General features: G+C 35.4%; 2 protein-coding genes across 4 annotated transcripts in view; one reads left to right on the forward strand and one right to left on the reverse strand.

The window, feature by feature from the left end:
- Nucleotides 1-23,909, forward strand: part of TNKS (tankyrase) — a 184,203-nt gene that overhangs the window by 71,994 nt on the left and 88,300 nt on the right. For all 3 annotated transcript variants that reach the window (XR_009047651.1, XM_057696152.1, XM_057696151.1), the window contains exon 4: nt 23,536-23,572. Coding sequence is in view for 2 of the 3 variants with exons in the window: in XM_057696152.1 (XP_057552135.1) it covers nt 23,536-23,572 (37 nt within the window). In the remaining variant the exon portion in view is untranslated. The remainder of the gene's footprint in view (nt 1-23,535; nt 23,573-23,909) is intronic.
- Nucleotides 843-2,434, reverse strand: LOC130829732 (zinc finger protein 639-like). Its single transcript, XM_057696153.1, is given in 2 exon segments — nt 843-1,665; nt 1,667-2,434. Coding segments are annotated over 2 exon segments (1,449 nt in total). The 5' UTR covers nt 2,359-2,434; the 3' UTR covers nt 843-908.

Raw genomic sequence — 23,909 nt, forward strand, 5'->3', positions numbered from 1 at the left:
TTTACTCCTTGAACATTTTTAGTTTAGACGAAAATATTGGAAAGTAAATAAATCACTCTCTGTAGCCACTGCATTCAATAATCTGCTGGTTGTATGGGTTAAATTTGTCGCAGTAAGAGTTTCCAAAGAAAAGTTTAGCATTTTTTTAACTTGTAAATTTGTGCTAAGCTAAGTAGTAGGAATAATTTTCTCATTATCAATTAAATGTTCCTTTTGAGAAAGAAAATAACACCTTATAAATGGGAGCTATTGTGACACATGTAGGCCACAGACAGAAACAAAGTCATTGTGAACTCACAACATAGCAAACATCTTCCTCAACTGACTAATATAAGTGACAGTTGCTTTTTTTACCCAGCCATAGAATTGCCCCCATTTTCTAATAACATACAATCTAGAACAAACCTTTGCTTCCTTAAATCCTCACCTGAAATCTCTTAACTAAGCTCAAAAGCTGTAATGGATTCTAAAACCCTCTTACTGAGGTGCCCGCTGTTCCCCATGGCCTGTGTTCTCTGTCACGGTAACAAGTAACAGTCCCAACTTGTTCAACTACAGCTGTGTTCCTAGTGGTCTTTGGCTAGAGAACATCGACATTTTCCTTCAAGATATTTCTTTTTTTTTTTTTCTTTAGTACATCTGTTTCTTATCAATTTATGAAGTCAGAGCACATGCAACAAACATGATGATAGTTACCAAAAGTGGTTAAAACTACAATACATTGAAAATACCACATTTAGGATACAGTTATATACTGAAAAAGGTAGCGATGCCAAGAAAATTGGCGATTAAAAAAATCTTGTTAAAGACAGTTCTCATAAGTTGTGTTTTAAATTGTCCATTTTAACATCTCCAAAAAAGTCGAATTTATTATTTTACATCAACATTATGGAAGTTAAAGAGAACAATCAAGTTGTCTCATGGACTGGAAGGTGACTTATTAATTCCCTTTCATTTCCAAACCTCATTAAGCAGTCACTACATTTATGAGGTAAATCAGCCGAATGCTTGAAATCTAGATGAATTTTAAGATCTTCAATCTGTCCTGTTGAATATTCACAGTACTGACATAAATAAATCCCTTCAGATAGATGTGAATTTAAATGTTTGCAATATTCTAGCATACTTGAAAAGCCTTTCCCACAGTCATCACAAACATGAGGAAAAATTTTAGTATGTTCAATAGCAACATGCCTGTTAACATTTGTGTGAAGTCTACTCCGAAACCCACAGACTTGACATACAAAGAAGTTTTTACATTTGTCGAATGTAATTTTGCTTAAGAGGCTGTACTGTCCATGTTCTCCATTGTTATACTTATCACTTAACTCTGTTAATTTACACGCATGCTCATTTACCACGTGGCTATGCAAGTCTTCCGGATCATTCGTTTCGTGTTCACAGAACTGACACAAGTACTGTTCATCACAGCTGTGCTCCTGGAAATGTGGGTAGAGTTCACTGCTTGAGGAGAACTGTACATCACACTGCTCACACCAATAAAGGTGATCACTAAAATGGGTGTCTGCAATGTGCTGGCTGAGGTTCTCAAAAATTACTGTCTTATAATCACAGTATTTACAAATGTAGGGATCCTCTTCATGCAGTTTGGCATGTTCGATCAGAAGCATGTTGGTAGAGAAACTTTCTTTGCATACTCGACACATTTGAATCAGTACGTTTATGCTTCAAGATCATATGCTGCTTTAAATCAGAAAAATATTTGCTGTTGAACTCACAAAGTTCACATTTATAGAGGCCACTGCTCTTAGCTCTCAGTGAAGGCCATTTCTGCTGGGCAGTCACATTCAAAGCTTGGCTCTTGTCAAGAATTTTGTAAAGTTTAGCTGGTGGTTCTTTATCAGTTTGGTCTTGGAGACTCTCAGAGGAATTGTTTTCTGTCTCTATATCATAATCTTCAGAAATTGCATGCACTTCTGCAGCAATTGGAACATCTTCAGCAGTGTGAACTTCTGTAGGGCTTTCCTCTTGAGTTTGCTGGTTGACTGATTCAGGGGAGTCACACTCTTCATCGCAAATTTCCGTATCAGCAGATTTTTCTGTAGAAAAGGCAGTGTGGTCTAGAATTCCAGGACTGGGAACCAGGTAGTTCTGATTTCTGTTTCTGGCCTTGATTCCATCTGTAAATTTTGGCAAGTCATTTGATGTCTCTGTATCAGAATCATCATCTTTGTTGTCAAAATATTTTAAGTCTGGTTGTCTCATAGAACAAACACTATAACAATGATCAGAAAAAATTCCATTGAATCCATCTGCAATTCTGCTTATTCCAGAGGAATCTGAATAACGAGAAGGGTGTAAAGTCTTCCTTTTTCTTTTTTTAGGATATTCATTCATATCTTTTTAATTTGGTATAATTCTTAATACTGGAGTGAGGAAAAATGGATTACAGCAAGTTTTCGCAGGTGGTAAAAAAAAAAAGCCAGTCCCCGGGGCCCGCGCAGCCAGCCCAAGTGCAGCTCCGAGGCGGCGGCCGAGGCGCCTGGGTGCAGGCGGAGGGGCCGCGCAGCCCTGCCCGCCAGCACAAGGCGGCGGGCGGCGCCGCTGTGGCCCTCGCGCTGCCGGGCGCTCCGCCGGGCCGGCCCCACTCAAGATATTTCTTAAAGTACAAATTATTCCCCCAATACTTAAAAGTTGAATGTTTTGTTAACTTTTTGTGTATATATATTCAATTCAGCATATTTGTTAGTACTTACATGTTCAGACATTTTGATAGTTGTTAAGTATATAAGAGTAAATAAGGCACTATCTCTGCCCTCTAGTAAATTTCAAACTGAGCAATTGGTATATTTTCATGTGATAATAACAGTGAATCTGATTTATTTACAAATCTCTTTCCTTTGTAGATTATACTCATTTTTACCGTGTTTCAACTGAAGGCAAAAGAAAATGCTTGAAAATGTGTTAGCTTTGTAAAGGGTATGGAACTCTGGTTACCTTTGCCTAACACCTTGACAGGGGCTAAATTTTTAGAATTTATTCACTAAAACTCTAGTGCCACAAAGTTTGCAAAATGAAGTCTTGATTAGAATGCGTGTGTGTGTGTGTGTGTGTGTGTGTGTGTGTGTGTGTCAGAGAAAAAGAGGGAGAGACTGAGAGAGACATTTACTTTGTAACTCAGTCATAATGATTTACACAGAACCACCTGATGGCCAGTCATGATGATATACAGTATGTGTCTTTCCTAAAAGAACTTCTGAGATTACTGTTCGTTCCAGCATCTGCCCCAGGATATATCTGTCTCCACAAGTCATTTTCAGTAAGATACGAAAGTTTCTCAGTTCAGTCTATGTCATGAAAGCTATAGATCTTCATCTCACACAAAGAGTGAATCTTAACAGTGTTTTAGTTTCACTCTTCAACAGATAACCTTGCCAAGTCTCCTTATATTCCAAGGCATATCAATGGGCCCCTGGGATTTAAAATTTTTACATTGCTAAGTAGCTACAGATATTTCTTTACAAACTGGATATAGAAGTGTTTGCCTTAAATCTTTTAAGATTATCAAGATAAGAAAACATTAGGCTGTCAAGAATCTGAAAACAGCTTACTGAAATTTTATACTTACTCACTCTTAGGTAGTCACGATTCCTGGGTGATTATTTGCAGAAGCCTTTATACAAATGGCTGGTTCTATCAATTAAGCCACATTTACTCAAAATGAATGCATACTATTTTCGCTAGCACAGATTGAGAGATTAGGTATGGGAAGAATCATGTTCAGTATTTGAATAGTGCGAGTTACCCTTAACTATAGCTTTCTCCAAAATGTATGGCTATTATTGCACAATCACAAATTAGAAATATTAAATTATTTGAAAATATCTACTTTTGTCACACCAAAATTTCTACAAACTTTACTTAAGGTTGATTTGTGTCTATGTGCTATGTGGGCTGGGGACAAATAATTTGAAATGGTGGCAGAGGGGTCAGAATAATGTCATCTTTCATAAACATGACCAGCCATGAACTATCATAGCTGTAATTTGTCAGATTGTTCCCTTTATGTATAAAATAAACTTTTTAATGTTGTCCTTGAAATGATACTCAGTTTGTTTTAGTTTAGAATATTGAATACCATTTTTTTCTTTCATTTTTTTTTAGCTCTAGTTTCTCATCAACTCATTTCTGGAGATATTTTAAATTCCCTATTTAAAATGTATAATGGTACCTTTAGTAAAAACATGTTATCTCTTTCTAGCATTATAAACTTTGGTTTATAACTGCAAAGAAAATATGACTAGTGTCTCAAAAAAATGTATGTAAACTCAAAACCAAAATATAGAAAAATTATTGTTTTACCTCTTTTGGAGGACTACTATCAATAACAGCCTGCTAAAAGTATATAAAGTATATAATTACTATGCTTCTTTATACCCTGTTGTCATAAGGCAGCTGATTATACTATACTCCCATAATAGTAATAAAAAATGAATATTTTATTGAATTTATTTTTATATAAATTTTGCAGCAGTGAAAGGAAAACACAGATCAAATGAAAACCAAAATCTGCTTTATTAAACATAATTTAATATGAGAAGTGTCAGATAGGTTAGCTTTTTACCCATATTTTTAAGTCATTTATAGAATCTTGGGAAGTCAGCTTTTATTAAAAATTTATCCATTAGACATAGCCTTGAAAAGAAATATAAAAGAAATTTAAGGTAATACCACTTCACACCCATTACGATGGCTACTATTTAAAAAAAGAGAAAGAGAAAATAAATATTAGCAAGAATGTGGAGAAATTGGAACCCTTGTGCACTGTTGGTGGGGATATAAAATGATGCAGTGACGGTGGAAAACAGTATGGAGTTTCCTCAAAAGTAAAAATAGAATTACTGTGATTCAACAATTCCTCTCCTGGGTATATATTCAAAAGAACTGAAAGCAGAGACTCAAAGAGATATTTGTACACGCATGTTCATAGTAGCATTATTATAGCCAAAAGGTGGAGGCAACTCAAGTGTCCATCGAGAAATGAGTGGAAAACTAAATGTAGTATATACCTAAAGTGGAATTTCATTCAGCCTTAGAAAGGGCCACCAGTCATTAGTCCAGTATTCTCCCTAGAGAGAGAAAAGTAAGTTCTTTTCATAACATAAATGACTAAATGTTTGATTAGTTTACTATTGCTATTAATTTTTTTTTCTTATATGAATTCAAATAGGTCTGTCCTCAAAACTATCTGTCTTGCTTTCAGAAATAAAAGAAATGTTTGAAAAAAGCTAAAATGTAATAACAAGCCAAACTTTGTACTGGAAAGTACTATTATATGTATATGCTTATAGTAATTGTTTTTTGACTGAATTAGAAGCATAACATTTTCATTCAACAATTTCAAATTGCCACATCAAATTTTGTGTTTGCTTATTCTGATTTATTTATAATACAGTTTTCTAAATCTATATCCTAATCCTGTCCTATTGGCTTTTTTCAGGGATTTCCTACATAACCTTGTGATACTTTCAGTTTTAGTTCTAAATTTAGATACAATAGACTCCTCTATTGTTGCATTGGAGCTTCCTCTGGATAAACATTCCTTTTAGGAAACATAGGTGACTCCAGGGATGGGAGCATGGGATGGCTATTCCTCTTTTGTAAATAAAATACATTCAGCACTTCTGGAGATTTAAGAAAGAATATAAAATGTGGTCCCTGACTTCAAGGGGCTCAAGTTAGGCAAGGAAGGCAGACCCACAAATGATTTTTCCTACAATAAAGGAAGTGTTATGGAGCACAGAGGAAGGTGCAGTTGATTCTCTGCAGAAGTTACTGAAGCCAAGAACTCGGCATTTACTGCACCTGGGTTGTTCTCCGTTTACTTTTGAGACTTAGTATCTTCTGTCTAACATTTTTGTGTATTTTTCCATTTAAAATATTTTGTTTTTCTGTACTTTTGATCAGCAGTGACAAAAGAATATGGCCTGGACTAAAACCAAATGATCTTATTCAGTTTCACTCCCCAGTTACTTCTGGGTCATCCAAAAGCTTGGCAGGGAATAAATGCAATAAGCAAACTAAGCAAAAGGAAAAAAATACAGTTCTTCTCTAGCTTGTTCTCAGCAACAACAGTATCATTCTACCAATAGATAGCACTTTCTTCTGAATCCATCAGGAGGCATCAAGTGATCAGAATCATTATACAGAACTTGAACGCAGTAAATTACTGTCTAGAATGAGGGTAAATGTGTTTGCCTGTGTGCGCACACTGGTTTGCTGGTTGTTTTTAAAAGTTAGAGCTTGTATAACCTTGGAACCTTCTCCTGAAGATGGTAATAGGTAGTTACTTATTTGAGTTTCAAATATGCCCTTTCTTTAATTTTTCTAAGATACTAATTAATATCTTGCTACTAAAGAAGCAAGAAGAAAGGAAACGGAAATAGATATCTCCAATCCACAGATGATAGATTTCTGCACTTTATGTAGTTTAGCTGATACACTGGGGGTATATATGCCTACACACACACACATACACACACACACACACACAGATGTGGGTAATCAGTGACTAGTCGCACTGATCCTGAGCTTGGGTTGGTGATGTCATTATTAAGAAAGCAGCAGCAACTCAGAAGAAAGGATCGTCCATCACTTTTATAGCCGTGGCATAGCCTTGTACAGAACATTTTTCTGTGTGGCCTTGTCCATGTCCTGTTGGAAGTAGTCATTATCAGCAGGGCTGACTTGCACATCCTCAATTCTTAACATAGTACTAATGCTAGATTAATTTTATTTTTAATTTATCTCAAACCTCATACTTTAAAATACTGACTACGTGCATATTAACCTTCAGTCACATTTAATAAGGATTGCTCCATTGCAAGGTTGGTACATTTCTGTGGCAGATAGAGAAAAATATGCCAAAATTGATATGCATTTCATGAAATCATTATATGTAATATAAAGTAAATCTAAGGTTAAAAAATTAACAAAAAACAAAACATATGAAATATAATAACAAACTCATATTTTTCATTCTGGTTTATCATTATTGACACATGGATATACTTGAAGCCTGCTGCTAGAAGTCAGTAGGTTACCAACTAGTTTATTAAGAAACATCAAATATCTGTATGATAGGAACTTATTACCAAAATACACATCTTTCCTTTGGAGTTAAGTTTTCTCTCTAATGAGGAAATGAGATTTACTCTTTCTAAGGTTCTATCAATCTCAATATGGTTCTGCCTCTTTGGGATATGGAGGAAAAGGGAGAGTTCATCTGCATTGTTTTTCTAATTATCTTCCTCTGAATAGCTTTCACTTTTTCTTGGAAATTATTTAAAATCTTCTATTTTTTCTGCTACTTGATTAACGTTGTACATCAGTTTTTATAGCTTTCTGCTCATGTTGTGATTACAATTTTCTAAGGACCCAGCAAAGTGTTTAAGACAGTGAGATAAAATGCCTCTCCTCTTTTCATTATATTAAAGCCATTTTATTATAGAGAAAGTTAGTGGGGTATGGAGAAATCTGTTCTCTCAAATCTCTTAAATGTTCATTGTTTTTAATCAAAATTCTTTCACTGATGTTAATGAAAAAGAGATCCTATCTCCTTGATGATTTACAAGGAGAAATAATAAACAATTGTTAGTGAAGCAATTGCTTTAAAATTTGAAAAACATTATTCTTATTGTCCTCGTCCTCGTCCTCGTCTTCATCACCTTGTCTTGGAGGTTTACTGTAAGGAAAGCATTGATGGGTGTTTTATTTATATTATCCCTGACCCTCAGAGCAATCCATAAGATAAGCTTTATCTTTTTCATTTTACAATGAGAAACATGAAGCTCAGAGGAAGGTTAAATGATTTGGTCAAACTCACGTGGCTAGATAGTAGCCGACCGAGGATTTATTCAAAATATCTGGCACAACAGGTAATTAATGTTCCTTGATATGACTTACCAGTGATTCCCAAGCCAGGGCCCAGTCATGTGCCCCCAGTGGACATATGCACAAACCACTCCAATCTTTGTGATGAAAGTCATATAAAGTTAAAGGAAGAAAAAAGATTAAAACAGCAGTAATATACCATCCAGACTCAGAGCATTTTACCTTCTCCTTTTGTCTGTTCAGTCTTTTTTATAATTCCAACATGCCATTAATACACTATTTCCCTATGAACTTTCTGCTGTAATTAGTCCATTGTTGAATAACTTAAATGGTTAAAAATACTTTTCCCATTAATTAAGCCAAATACAGTAACCATTTTGGGGAACTACATTGTATATGACTGAGCATTTTCCTTTTGGAGAGCCCCCTCTGAAATACCAACAAGAGTTGATAGGACCCTTTGTATAACTGTAACATCACCTCTTCCACCTTAGTCTTTTATACTGTAAGCCAAATAGCCCCCTCCCCGTGTTTTTTGTTTTTTTTTTTAATTCTGCATATACAACTTAAGTTTCCATGTACTTTTTTGTAAATTTGTCACATTGATTCATTGAGCTTCCTGTCAAACCAGCTTCAGAGTAGTTGAATCTGGGCTAATCTGAAGCCAGCTTTTAGTCTTTCTTGACTTATATATTTGAGCAGTTGACTTTTTTTTTTTTTTTACTGTAATAGCAGGGCACTATATTTATCCTCATTCTTTATGTTCTTCTTGTAATACTTGCCAACAATTGCCATCATTTTGTATCCTAAGCTCAGGTTCCTCAAGACCAGATTTCTTTTAAGTTAGCAGGAAGAAGTGATGCATTTACCAAGTCCTTTGGTCTTTTGCCCAGGACTTTCAGAGTCACTAGAAATGGTCTGTATTTCTTTTGATACAGCTGTTCATCTCTACAAGATTCAGCAGAAGTGATTAGTGATGTATTTGATACACTATCTAAGCATATTCTTAGTCACTTCTTGGCATGTGCATTTGAATGAGCAGCCTTATAAAAAGCTTGTGCTATACCCATGAGTCATCATTAACCATACTGGTCCCTTTCTCTGGGTATTGTAGCATGTTGCAAGCCTTCTTCAGTCCTTAATACCTGTGAATTCTCATCATTACTGCACACATCTTTAAAAGCCTTGAATTACCTACTAATAAACATTTTTGCATTAATCTGGTCATTAATGCTCAATACTTCTTTCAGTACTTCTTATGTATAACTCACCTCTGACTTTCTAGCCTTCTCACCAACTTTATTATTGGATTCTTTCCCCATTCCAACCTCATTTATGCCTCTGTTTTTACTGCTCTCCTTCTTCTCTCTTATTTCTCCTTCTTCCACTTCCCTCCCTTTTCTTCTCCCTCCCACCCATCACTCCACCCCTACCAAATATCCAGAAGTCACGCTCTGAATGGGAAGTACTTGATACCTAGGAGAGTCCTTCTTACATCACTCAGAGAGAATTTGCTCCTCCATAGTGATAATGTTTACCAAGTTTGGTAATCTTCCAGCTCGGATAGTTTTAGATGCGCACTGTCCAGTACCGTAGCTACTGGCTACAGGTGGCTGTTGGACACGTGAAATGGGCCTAGTGCCACATGTTAAAATGATAATATTTTAGATATACTGGATGAAATAAAATATCTTATTAAAATTGGTGTCCTCTGTTTACCTTTTTTTTAAAACATGGCTACTAGAAAATTTTAAATTGCATATGTGCTTTGAATTATATTTCTACTAGACAGCATTTTTAGACACTAGATTAAAAGGAAAATACATAAGAGGTTCATTAGTGCAAAGGAAAAGAGAAAAATGAATTATACATGAAAAGTTAATCAGATGCATAGTATTCTGGAGCCCTTTTGGATCAGCACATCTCAATAGGCCCTGGGAGCTTTGCTATATTATTGCACAGGCTGATAGAGGTTCAAAATAATTGGCCCTGATTTGTCAAGAAAGGTTAAATTATGTTTGGGATAATCCATTTTTGAATGCGTAGAAGTGTTTAATATGTTTCAGAAAGAAATCCCCTCAAGAGCAAAGGAATTAAAATGCTAAATTAGCAGTTATGTTGAAACCTTGGCTATCTAGAGTGATTTAGTCCTTGAGTTTTCCAAGAGAATTAATTCTTATGGTTGCAGCTTTTAAATAAGGCTAAGTGATAATTTTTCTATGAAAGTAGTTGATAAATTTATGGGAGCAAAATAAACGCATCAAAGAGTAAAAGTACCAAAATATTCAAAACCACTTTTTTTCTTCAGACATGTTTAATATATGATGTAAAGTATTATATTTATATTAAAATTATTTCAGAAAGAATTCATTTTTGTTGTTTGTTTGTAAAATTAGTATACAAATTTGATCTCTTCATTCAAGAAACTTTTGTATGTAGCACCTTCAATCTCTGTCTTTGGTCATCTATGTTTAGAAATGGTAGTAAACGTTTCTCATAGGCAAATTCTACAATAAAGTTATGGATAATACAAAACTAAAACCTAAGCATGGAAAAGCAAATTAATGTTTTGAACATCATGACAAGGTTGTATGAGTGAAGTGATGTATATCACAGGTAATCTAAGCAGCTTTCTAAAATACAAGAGAAACGAGGAAGTTCTGAATAATCATCTACTGAAAAGATAATATCAAGCACCGAAAATTACATAAATGTAATTTCTGCTAAGAAATTCATGTTAGCACACACAAAAGACATGGAATGATGACACAGATTTCATTATTATTGGTATACAATTGTCTTATACATGTTTCTGACAGAAACGTTGCTGCCCTGTTTTGCTAGGTATTTAAAATAAAACAGAACTAGGCAATAAAACTGATACTAAGGGATGGGGTTAAATATATTCCAGGTAAAAAAATTAAAATGTACAGTTGACATATGGCTTCCTGCCCTCTATAAATAGGAGAATATATCCCAATAAGATACATAATTTTAAGATTATCCAAATTTGAACATCTACTTCTGTTTCTCTTGTTTGCTACTTCAGATAAAGATGTTTTTCCCGATTTATATTTAGGCAGACTTGAAACAATTTCCCAAAGCAAAACTACAAAATAATTTTCCCCCCAAATTACAAATATGTCCTCTTCATTTCCTCAACTTTAAAATCTTTCCTCCATATTTTTCTGAAATAATAAGCACCCTCATATATCTCCTCAGTTGAACAAAATAAGAAAAGTAGATAAAAGTATAAGAAAGTCAAAATCAGTAGTTATCATGATAGTATACTAGCCCATTTTATTAACTTTATAATAGAAAATGTTTAAGTAAATTAAGTGAATGCTCAACTGTATTGGATTTTTTTAAGCTAATATTATGCTCAGGAAAGGAGCAAACTGGCCTTCTAGACATTAGACTGCAACAGCTCTCTTATAGTCTTTTACTTTTTCTAAAACTACTCTTGGAGAACATTTTCTTTCATATGTCTGAAACGCCTCCTAGATGAACTGTGAGCCCTCAATGTCTGTCTTGAAATCGGCTGTGCAAGAATCAGAAACTGTAGTTTCAACAACTAAATTAATAATTGAATAAACTAGCTATATTATTTAAATAGATTATTCTAATTTAATGGACATTTCTCAATATATGAAGTCTGAGTCTGTGGTAATATATCCATTAAGTAGAAGCTGAACTAACAAAGTGTTGTTATGATGATCGTGTTCAGAAAGATTATTGGGCAAAGTATTAATCTAAGATCAAGATGTAAATATTTTAAATTTTGCCATTAATTTATAGCCATGTAACATGATATCCCTAGTCACACATAAAACTAACACATCAAATAATAAGCTCTGCTACATTGTGACCCATTCAGTGCCTTCTCTCTACTTGACATATTTTCCGTTCTTACTGCCACCATTTATGTACTTTTCCTCTCACCATCTGCCTACAGCAGCCCTGTAACAAATCCCCAGTGTCTCCAGGTCCTAATTCATTGAGCTACCAGGTTAAGTTCAGCGTTAATTAGTTTACTCCCCTGCTCAAAAAAAAAAAAAAAGAAAAAGAAAGAGAAAAAGGAAAAAAAAAAAGAAAAAAGAGTGACTCCTTGTTCATATACCTTACAAAATCATGTTCAGCTCTACAACCTAACATTCAAGACCCTTTAAAATATAGAGTAAATTTACTTTTTAAATTTATTCAGTGCCCCCTAAATTTGACATCAGTCACCTTTCCCCAAATACACGTTTTGTATTCCTGCACTTCTTTTCTCAGATTGATGATTATCCAAACTCCAGTCCATCTCCACATGTTAAAATCCTGCCTCAAACCATCAGTCCCTCCCATCAGGAAGCACGCACGAGTCTCCTAGTTAGCTTCCTCCAGAAGAGGGCAGACAGCAGTATCAAGCAGTATCAGCAGTATTTCATCTTGTGGAACTGAAAACCACAGCCACAGAAAGGCAGAGAAAATGAAAAAGCAGAGGACTTTGTACCAGATGAAGGGACAGGATAAAGCCCCAGAAAAACAACTAAATGAAGAGGAGATAGGCACTCTTCTGGAAAAAGAATTCAGAATAATGATGGTGAAGATGATCCAGGACTTTGAGAAAAGACTGGATGCAAAGATGGAAAAGTTTGCCAAAGACCTAGAATTAAAGAGCAAACAAACAGATATGCAACACAATAAGTGAAGTGAAAAATACACTAGAAGGAACCAACAGCAGATTAACGGAGGCAGAAGGGCGAATAAGTGACCTGGAAGACAGAATGGTGAGAATCACTGATCCAGAAAAGAATAAGGAAAAAAGAATGAAAAGAACTGAAGACAGCCTAAGAGACCTCTGGGACAATGTTAAATGCGCCAACATTCTCATTATGGGGTCCCAGGAGGAGAAGAGAGAGAGAAAGGACCCGAGAAAATATTGGTAGAGATTAGTTGAAAATTTCCCTAACATGGGAAAGGAAATAGCTACCCAAGTCCAGGAAGCGCAGAGAGTCCCAGGCAGGATAAACCCAAGGAGGAACACGCCAAGACATATATTAGTCAAATTGACAAAAATTAAAGACAGAGAAAAGTTATTAAAAGCAACAAGGGAAAAACAACAAATAACATACAAGGGAACTCCCATAAGGTTAACAGCTGATTTCTCAGCAGAAACTCTGCAAGCCAGAAGGGAGTGGCATTATATGTTTTAAGTGATGAAAGGGAAGAACCTACAACCAAGAATACTCTACCCAGCAAGGATCTCATTCAGATTCGATGGAGACATCAAAAGCTTTACAGACAAGCAACAGCTAAGAGAATTCAGCACCACCAAACCAGCCCTAACAACAAATGCTAAAGGAACTTCTCTAAGCAGGAAACATAAGAGAAGAAGAGGACCTACAGAAACAACAACAAAACAATTAAGAAAATGGTAATAGGAACCTACATATCAATAATTACCTTGAATGTAAATGGACTAAATGCCCCAACCAAAAGGCACAGACTGGCTGAATGGATACAAAAACAAGACCCATATATATGCTGCCTACAAGAGACCCACTTCAGACCTAGGGACACATACAGATGGAAAGTGAGGGGATGGAAAAAGATATTCCATGCAAATGAAATCAAAAGAAAGCTGGAGTAGCAATACTCATATCAGATAAAATAGACTTTAAAATAAAAAAATGTTCCAAGAGACAAGGAAGGACATTACATAAAGATCAAGGGATCCATCCAAGAAGAGGAGATAACAATTATAAATATATATGCACCCAATATAGGAGCACCTCAATACATAAGGCAAATGCTAACAACTAAGAAAGAGGAAATGCAAGGCAGAAATAGAGACAGAGATGTAGAGAACAAACACATGGACACCAAGTGGGGAAAGCGGGGAGGGTTGCGGAGGGATGAATTGGGAGATTGGGATACAAAATTGTACACTCTAAATATATGCTGTTTATTGTCTGTTAACTGTATCTCAATAAAAGTTCTTAAAAAAAAAAAAAAGCTAGAAATGATTACGCTTAGCGAAGAAGGCATGTCAAAAGTTGAGACAGGCTGAAATCTAAGTCTTTTGTGCCAGTTAGCCAAGTTGTAAACACAAAGGAAAAGTTATTGAGGGAAATTAAAAGTGCTACTCCAGTGAACACACAAATGATAGAAAAGTGAATCAGCCTTACTGCTAAAATGGAGAAAGTTTTAGTGGTTCAGATAGAAGATGAAACCAGCCACAACATTTCCTTGAACCAAAGCCTAATCCAGATCAAGACTCTGCCTCTCTTCAATTCTGTAAAGGCTGAGAGAGGTGAGGAATCTGCAGAAGAAAAGTGAAGCTAGCAGATGTTGGTGTATAAGGTTTAAGGAAAGAAGCCATCTCCTTAACACGATAGTAGAAGGTGAAGCAGCAAGTGCTAATGTAGAAGCTGCAGCAAGCTATCCAGAAGGTCTAGCTAAGATAATTAATGAAGGTAGCTATGCTAAAACAAACAAACAAATGAAAACAAACCAAAAAACCCAGAGATTTCCCATGTAGATGAAATAGCCTGATATTGGAAGAAGATGTTACCTAGCACCCTCATAGCTAGAGAGAAATCAATGCCTGGCTTCAAAGCGTCAAAGGCAGGCTGAAGCTTTCTTGTTAGAGGAGTTAATAAAAAAAAAAAATCCTGTCTAAAAATGTATGGCCAAGCTTATATATGACTTACTTCATGAAATCACCCCATATTATTCCAATTAAAAATACTGGCAAAGGACATAGATTCCAGTCCTAGCTTTGCCACTACATAGTTTTAAAATTTTAAGCAAGTTACTTACTTATTCTGGGTCTCAACTGAGTCATGTATAAAATACAGATATCAAACTAATTTATCTTGCCAAGCCTGCCTTAAGATTAGAATTAACAAGTGTAAGTCAGAGGTACTTTTTTTTTTAACAACAGTTCTTAACCTGTAGTAACTTCATAGACTCCAACAGTTCTGTAAAAAACTCTAAAACTGTAGGCAAAAATTTGAGTTTATCTTAAAATATGCAAAGTATTTTCTCCCTAGGGAGAGGGTCTAAAGCTGCTTTCATTAGCTCAAGTGGCTCATGATCCCCCAAAGGTTAGGAACTATCATTTCCCTGATCTAAATCTTTTATTAACTAGACACACATGCTCAATGCCTCTCTCTCTCTCTCACTCTCAATGGTAAATATCTAAAAGCTTTAAGAACATGGTGCTTAGCTCTGTCATCTTCTAAAAGTGGTCTCAACCCCCTTAACATACCTGACAGGTAACGTTTATACATGTGATATACTTCTGTCAACAGCAATTGTGCACTTCAACGTGCTAAATGAATAAGATATTCTATGGATTTGGTACCATTCCTTGTGTGCTAGCTCTAATTTCATCACATTTGTCCTACTAATTCAAGATTCAGTACATGATACAGTAGTAAGTAGCTGTGTTATACTTGGCATATTGTAGATAGTGAATATATATTTGTTAAATGAATAAATAAATGATGTTACTCAAAGGAGAACTAAAAAATGAATGGTATTAAAAAAAGAGAGTTTGAATGAGAAAGATTATGCCCAGGATAAAATACCATTACTCAGACTTCACTAAGGTTAATTAATTCTAACCCTGAATAAGAGATTTAGTGATACTTTGGGGGAAATATAAGCAAAAAATAAGGTAAGCATTTGCAGCTTAAAGAAGTAAATCATAATTGGTGCTTCCTGAAAAGACCAAAATTGCAAAGTTACTCCATCTTTCAGAGACTTTGTAAACAAGACAAAGTATACAAAGAATAAAATGCAATCATACACAATAATTACAATGAAGACAAAACAGTTCTTACATCATTCAAAAAGTAGTCACTTGTACTTCTGCATTAGCCTTAATTTCCTTAATTCCTTATACTGGTGTAAGAAGGCAGAAGTCTGACAATCCCCAATAGGTGTCTCACCAAACTCCAGGCCCTCAGTAGGCTGATGCACTGAGGAGCCGACCATCCTGATGAGAGCAAGGACTGCAGGAAAGTAATTTTCTTTTCACAGATAACAGTATGGTTCCTATAAATCAAAATATGCTCCGTTCATATATTCTCATAGCTCTGAGATCGTAGTTACTACATACAAAACAGTCCCTTAAATTAAGAGATCAAATTTGTATATTCTCCCTATTTAAAAAAAACACAAAAGACAGAATAAGTGAGAAATGAAGAACTAAAAGCTATGCAGATTAGTTCCGTTTAGGTGAATTGCTCCCACAAAGAGGCAAGATTGGGATTTCTAGCTGTGAGGTTGAGATTTCTAGCAGTACAGTACTGTCATATTTCTCAGTCAACTTTTTCTCTTTTGTCCTCTTTCCTTTCTTTAGGTGGCATGATTATATTCCAGAATGAAGGATTTTTCAAATTTAAAAAGGGCGTGATTTGGCAGTTTCTTATAAAATTACACATAGATTTACTGTACATGCCGGCACCCCCACACCTAAGTATTTGTCCAAGGGAAATGAAGACATAGGTCCATAGAAAATTCTGTCTGATTTTTTATAGTAGCTTTATTCATAGTCACCAAAAGCTGGAAACAGCCCACATGTCTATCAGCTAGTGAATGGGTGAGCAAGTTCAGATGCGTTCATGTAATGGAATACTACTTAGCAATCCGGAAGAACAAATACTGATACCCAAAACATGGACGAATCTCAAAAGCATTTATACCAAGAAAAAGAAGCCAGTCTGCATATCCTGTGATTCCATTTATGCAATATTCTATAAAAAGTAAAACTACAGAGAAAGAAATTAGTTTAGTGGTTGCCATGGGGTTGGGATAGATTGATATAGAGGGGCCTGAAGGAACATTTTGGGTGATGGATGTGTTCAAATTTTGAGATAGTGGCTTCACAGCTGTATGAGTTTATTAAAATTCATAGAGCCGTACATTTGAAAAGGTTGGATTTTACTGTATGTAAACTGTACTTCAGAGAGTAAATAAAATATTAAAAGACATAGCACATCTACTATATCTTATCAAATATCCCAGAGGAATCTGGGGCTGAACCCTATAATGAAACATTAATATTTTTGTAATGAAATGTATGATAGCTGTGCACACTAGGTGAGTCAAGTTTTGCTGCCAAATGAATTTTTAGAGCTTTGGGGATTTTAAATTGGCACATGAGAAATTGTAGGTTGACTGTTGCAGAAGAAGGATCCTTGATATAGAACAAAGAATGAAAAGCTATGGGCCTGTTTTGGGTCAAATATGATTTGACTTTTCTAAACCACTTTTGGAGGAACAAACATTGTAATAGTAAAAAAAAAAAAATCAGTATCCCACTTCTCTCAGCCCTGACCAGCCATTTGCACAGATAGTTGATGGCTTGAGTAGTGATGGACATTCCAGGCACCCAGACTCAATACGTGACGTCACAGTCTGACATGCTTAGAATGAGATCTCCCTCTCTTCCTTCCCTCCCCCTCTCCCTCCCTTCTTATCTTCTTTTTGACATAAGGTATTTTTAAAAAAATTTTTTTCTTTTATAAATTTATTTATTTATTTGCTGCATTGGGTCCTTGCTGCTGCGCGTGGGCTTCAGTAGTTGTAGCTTGTGGGGTCTAGAGCTCAGGCTCGTTAGTTGCAGCACTTGGGCTTAGTTTGTCCATGGCATGTGGAATCTTCCTGGACCAGGGCTCCAGCCCACGTCCCCTGCATTGGCAGGCGGATTCTTAGCCACTACGCCACCAGGGAAGTCCCTCCAAAGGTCTTTTAAAGTACAGGCACACTTGCAGAATGTCTCATTGGTTAACAGTGCATTAAGAACACCTCTCTTGGTTTCTAATATCCAACTTTATAGAGAATGCATATTATCTTATAATACAAACCTTTTTTGGCCAGTGTGTGTTTGTAGTTATGTCTCAAATTTTAATACTTACATTTTTAACAAACAAAAAAAAGTCAGTGAAAAATTTTTGAGTTACATTCCAAATACAATTGACAGAATATAAGAAGCAGGTATAAATTATTTGAAACCCAGTTAAGTGTCCATAAATGGAATGTGTATCTGAGATGTTGCTGGGGCAAAGTAAAGACATATTACTGTGTGCAAAGAAACTGGCTATTGCAATCATTTATTGACTGCATGGTATGTTTTTTGCAGAGCCTTTGTTATGTCTGAATGTAATTTTGTGTTTTTTAATGTTTTAGGACATTGGTTTAGGTTTTTTTGTTAACATGTAATATATTATAATTTTATCATTTAAATATTATAATATAATTGTATTTGGGGGCCTTTTATCTTTGAAAATTGATTTTCAGCTGCCCTGCAGGGAGTGGGACATCTCCATTTTCCTGAAGAATTGGAACATTCTTCTCAAGCTGTATTGTATTGGACAGCACAGCTTAGAGTTTATGTTGGTACTGTAGCACAGGTTTAGTGTTAGCTAATTAGAAAGGTCAGAGTTGTAGGAGACAAAAGATAGAAAGGATCTCCACCAGGAAAATATTCTGTTCAAGCCTAAAATTTTAAAGCCCTCAATTATTCCTTGCTTAGAACTGATGTGGAGTGTTTAGTTTGATCGTGATTCTAGACTTCTCTAATGGTATGGTCTTTGAAGCCAGAATCAGGATGAGTGGGAAGATTGATAGGCTTCAGAATCTGGAAGAAGACATTGAGAACCCTTAATACTTGTAATTTTTCCCCAGAATTGTGCTGAAAATATTTATGAAAGGTTTCAGAGACAGAAATAATAATTCAAGTAACAATTGAAATAAATAATTCAAATAATTCAAAAAATAATTTCAGAGAGAGGATTCAAATCGTTCCTAGCGTCATGTGTGTGTATAGTAGATATCAGTCTGTCTGAAAATTGCTTTTGATGGAAGACTTAGCTTAACATCTTAAGATCAGATTATTTCCTGGTGCTTCAGTGAACTTCTTTCCACAACTACATAGCTTTTCCATAGCTGTTTCTAAATTTTCAAACCTATTAGTGAAAACACAATGGATTATGTCACCTAAATTAATATTTTATTCCCCATATTGGCTGTCAGTTTAGTTACAAGGATCAGTTCATCTCCTGTATTTGTTGGCAGCTTGATGAGAAAATATCTGTCTGAGAATTAGCAATTCATGGTACTACTTAGCACTCAGCAACAAAAGGGTCCCTAAACTTGATAATCGAGATTCTTGACTGAAGTTTTTACATACCTCTTCCCTTGAGATACCTAAAGCATGAGGAATTAACGCATGCTGTGGGAAATGCAGAATGTATTGATCATTTTAATAGACCTGGAATACATTTTCTTCATTCCTATTCCCTTGGTCCAAAATGTTAAAACAAATTAGAAGGTAAAAACCTATATATATACTTTTTTTGGGGGGGGGGGGCATGTTTACAAGCTCATATGGAAGTTCACTGCTTTAAAGTAGTTTTGATGAAAATATTTGGCTTATGTTCAACCTGTTTAAAGCTAGTTGTTGTCATTGTTTTTAAAATTGTTATTACTATTTTTATTTTGTTACTTTTTTGTTTACATCACTTTTTCCAAAACTCAGATTTGGTTAATTTCTGCTCACATATTAGCCTTTTTCAGGGCTTAACAGATAGTGACTAATACTCAGTGAAACCTTAGACAATTTGTTTAATTGCCGTGGTGTCAGTTTCATTAACTGTAAATGAATATGTTGATGATCCCTTAGGAAAACTCTGAAATTGGGGATGAGGTGACAGGAGAAAGGTGACTTTCAAGTTACATCCCTCCTCATTGCATATAACAAGAGATGCTACTTATAGGCAAGTCTTATGCAGGGTTTCACAGTAGAGAAAAGAAAGGTCAGAATTCTTTTTTAGTCTTTTATTGCTTCAGGAATTTGTGATTCCGTGTTCATAATCTTTCCATGTTGTTCCATCTCAACAAAACCAAATGACTCATTTTTAGGAAACTTAGTCTGCTTTGATCCTGTCAGTTGCTGAAGAAAGGGACAAAAGCCCCTTAAGATGTGGAAATTGAGATGTCAATAATTATGACTTCTATTTATTGATTTAGGTTTTCCTCATTTTTATTCAAAAAAGTAATTTTGCCTCCACAGTAAGTGAAAGAGAAGTTGTTTCTAACTACCTCAGAGAAATACAAAGGGGAGTTTTATTTATTTATTTATTTTTTGGGCACACGGGCTTAGTTGCTCTTGCTCCGCGATATGTGGGATCTTCCTGGAGTTGGGATCGAACCTGTGACCTCTGCATTGGCAGGCGGATTCTTAACCACTGCGCCACCTAGGAAGCCCCTGGGAGTTTCATTTTTAACCTTTATTTTTTAACTTTAATTTTTAACCTTCTTTGTGATAACATATTGATACTTTTTAACACAGCAACTCATATCCCTGTCTCCCACGGGGGGGGGGGGGGGGGGGGGAGGTGGCGTGTGTGTGTGTGTGTGTGTGTGTGTATTTATCTTTACATGCGTCCTGTCAATACTCAGTTTACCAGTAACAACAGTTCAGACTTTGGAAAGTAAACTTTGTGGCTTGCTTATTGTTTTTTTTTTTTTTTAGTTCCACTTATTCTAATCAAAGAAAAATATTTTAAGCCATCTATTTTCTCTGTTCCTGGCTGCTATTATCTTGACTATAAGTGCCTAGTTCCCTTTCTGGCTGATCTATTGCTAGCCTTTATCTGGATGTTATTAAAGAATATAAATGCTCCATAGAGCACCAGAGTCTCAGCCAGAATATTTTCCGATTCGAAGCTAAAACGAAATAGAACTAGGGGTTTGGCTGTTAAGTAAGCAGCTCAGACTTGTCAGTGTGTGAGGGGCTCTGAGGTCATTATGCTAGCTGTCCCTGCGACGTAGCGTTTGAAAAATAGCTTTGCCTGTTTATGGATTGTGGTCCTCGGGCACCAGATAGTGGATGTTGGAATGTATTGCAGAAAAGCTGATTAAAATACTAGGATCTCTAACAGTAAAAGTGGAAAGTCATTTGTAATACCTGGGTCTGACACTGTTGGGTGCACTTATATGTTTCCTTTCAAAAGCTCTGGTTTATTATCAGTTTATCCATGAGGGAATAACTTTTTTTTTGGGGGGGGGGGGCAAAAAGTGCCTTTTGGAGAAAGCATCAATAAGCTATACTTGATGAGAAGTTTATGTAAGTAGACGGATTTGAACTTTGAAGATCCCAGATACTTTGCAGTTTTATTTCCTAGCTTATTGAAGTCATGTTTCACTATGACTTCAATTGCAATAGTGGCTGCTTTCTGTTCTCAATTTCAGTATGATTACTGTATATCACGAAATGTGTACTTACACTAAAATACAGACTATGTCAGAATTTATTGTCTTCACCTCCCTTTACCCTCTTTGGGCCACTTTCCTCCCCAACAAAACTTCATAATATGGAAATATTTTAAATAATCACAAAAGTTACAGGTCTTTAAATATACTTTGCACTCTCCTTGTTCAAATATTTCAGTATTTCCTCATTGTTTTCAAAATAAAGGTCAAACTTCTTGGAGTGCCATTCGTGTGATCTCTCTGTTTCTTCTCTGCCTTGTTCTTACCCCTTCCCCTGCAAAGGTGCTTTGTTTCAGGCTTACTGAGCGGCCGTTTCCCCCTCATTTCCTTTACTTTGGTTGCTTCCTTCTCCCCCACCCATCTTCACCTGAGGATCACCTGTTCTTCCTTTACAAACTCTGCACACGGTTTCCCTCTCCCAGGAAACCTTCCTTGAACTACAATTAGCCTGCTTCTTATTAATCATATTTAAACTAGCCTTTAAGCTCTTTCTAGCATTCTGTAAGACTCTTTTCCTACTCTAATCGTTTGTTTACTTGTTTGTCTTGTTTAGTAGACTTATTCCTTGAGTTCAGAGATGATAGTGTCTTTTTTGGTTTTTAATCTGGCTTATAGGCCTTTCAAATAATTGTTTGCTAACTGACTAAGTGAATGACTTTTATAGATTATCCCATAATTTCACTTACTTTGCTCTTGATTCTTAAGGCATTTGAGGGTATGGGTCATGCCATTTTCTCAGAAGGAGATTCTTAAATTGACTCACTCGCTTCCATATTGCTACCTAAAATATTTAATAAAGGTAGCCCTTTGCTTTGGGGAAAACAAGAACCTTATTTGTTAGGGGATTATAATAATATAAATCTTAAACTGTCAATCAGTTAAAGAATCAAATACAATATGTGGGAAATTGGAATGACCAACTCTTATGAAACATGCATTCTGGCTTATCCATGTATATTATTGAGCCCATGACTTTATTGGTATATAAAATTCCCTTAGGAGAGAATAGATATTTAGCAGCTTTTTCCTTATTTGAAAATAACTGCTTATAGTTCCTAGATTTTAATAAAATCTTAATCCAAGAATCAAGACAAAAGTTTAAACTAAAAAACAATTTGCTAATGAAGGGTTATAGAATTTAAACATGTGCTTGATGGTCCTGAGACGTCCTTAAAATATTTGCATCAATGTTCTGCATTCTGTAGCAAAACAAAATGCAAAGAAATCCATATTTATAAGTGATAAGATTTTAAAAAGTAGTTTAAGCTTATTTCTAAATAGAATTAACATTTTAATCTAAAATTTTCTTATATGTATACTTAATATTTGCCTTCACATAATTACTTGCTTAGACATTTTGTGTAATTCTTTCTTTAATGATATAGCAAACTGAGTCAGCATATTATAGCTGAATCATGGCCCTGGCTGTTCTTTTTATTTATTCAGTGAGAAAACTCTATAGTATTAAAATTCCTTGTCCTTCAGTTGTGCTTGCAAAGACTTGTTTGTTAGTTCTTGAATACCCTAAGAAATTTGTGTTGAAGATTCTAACTTATATACCTATTTTCAGTCTGTGATATATTAAAAAATAGAACGGAGAAAAATTATCCACATTTTAATAGCTGGATGTCTGCTCATTCTCAGGGACCCCAGTCTCTTTTTAAAAAATATTTTTTTTAAGATTTATTGTTTGTTAAAATTTGATATTGAATTTGTATAAAGTGTAGATTGCAGCACTTTCAAATATTATTGTCATTTAAGAACGTATTCACTGTTTTGGTTTTTAGAGCACTGCCTCCAAGGGGTTCATAGCATTTGGTACGTAGTTCACGTATTTCTAGTCTACAGACCTACCCTATCGAGGCAAAGGCTTCATGATCCTGATTTTTTTTTCTACTGCTTTAAAGCTCAGCAATGGTAATTAATGCGTTTTTTTTTTTTTGAAAAAACTTTCCATGTCATTGCAAATAAAACTGAGGTTTTTTGAAGACTAGTAATTTGTACCTTTAAAGAGCCACATTATTTTGCTTTTGTCTCAGAATGCATTATGCTTCACAAGTATACTGTGACAGCCTGAATAGAAAAGGGGGGAGGGGACATTGTCTTCAACTGGCATGCTGTTATCAGAGGGAATGTGTTTCTGGACATGAGATTTAGCATTCATTGGTCGTCTGAAGAAAGCTATTTCATCTGAGGATTGGACAAGAAGCTGCGTCAATTTGCTGCCCGTCTCCAAGGCACTGGTGATGCTGCCTTCACAAGCTGGCTAACGTCACGGCTCCATCACCCAGCGGGGTGTGGACTCTCTTTTTCTGTTCTTCTCTATTTAATTCTCTATTTGCTGCCTACTGCATTTCTTAATCTGTCTTCTGCCAAATGCTAACAGCATGATATTTTGCAATCATCTAGGTGAATACAAGAAAGACGAACTCCTAGAAGCTGCTAGGTAAGTGATTCCATTCATTTTAAGTGAGTATAATGCATTTAAGGGAGGAAAGGGGGAGGGCAGGTGGAGGACTATAAAAATTATAACATGGTATTGTCTTGCTTGGATTTTATGAGATAATGTGGAGAAGACCTTATACTGAATCTTTGTATACTTTCTTTTGCATGATTAGTGTTTTAAATGAGACTGTCTTTCAATATGGTGATGATTGTAAGGTTAATTTTATTCGAAACATTTCTTAAGGTACCTGCCAACCCGAGTTGCCCAGCTTTTCGGATGATATTCTTGGAGTATTTAAATACCTATATCTGTATTTTTCTCTGGAAATTTTTCTAGC

This window comes from Hippopotamus amphibius, chromosome 10 (genome assembly GCF_030028045.1).
Source record: "Hippopotamus amphibius kiboko isolate mHipAmp2 chromosome 10, mHipAmp2.hap2, whole genome shotgun sequence".
Classification (NCBI taxonomy): Eukaryota; Metazoa; Chordata; class Mammalia; order Artiodactyla; family Hippopotamidae; genus Hippopotamus; species Hippopotamus amphibius.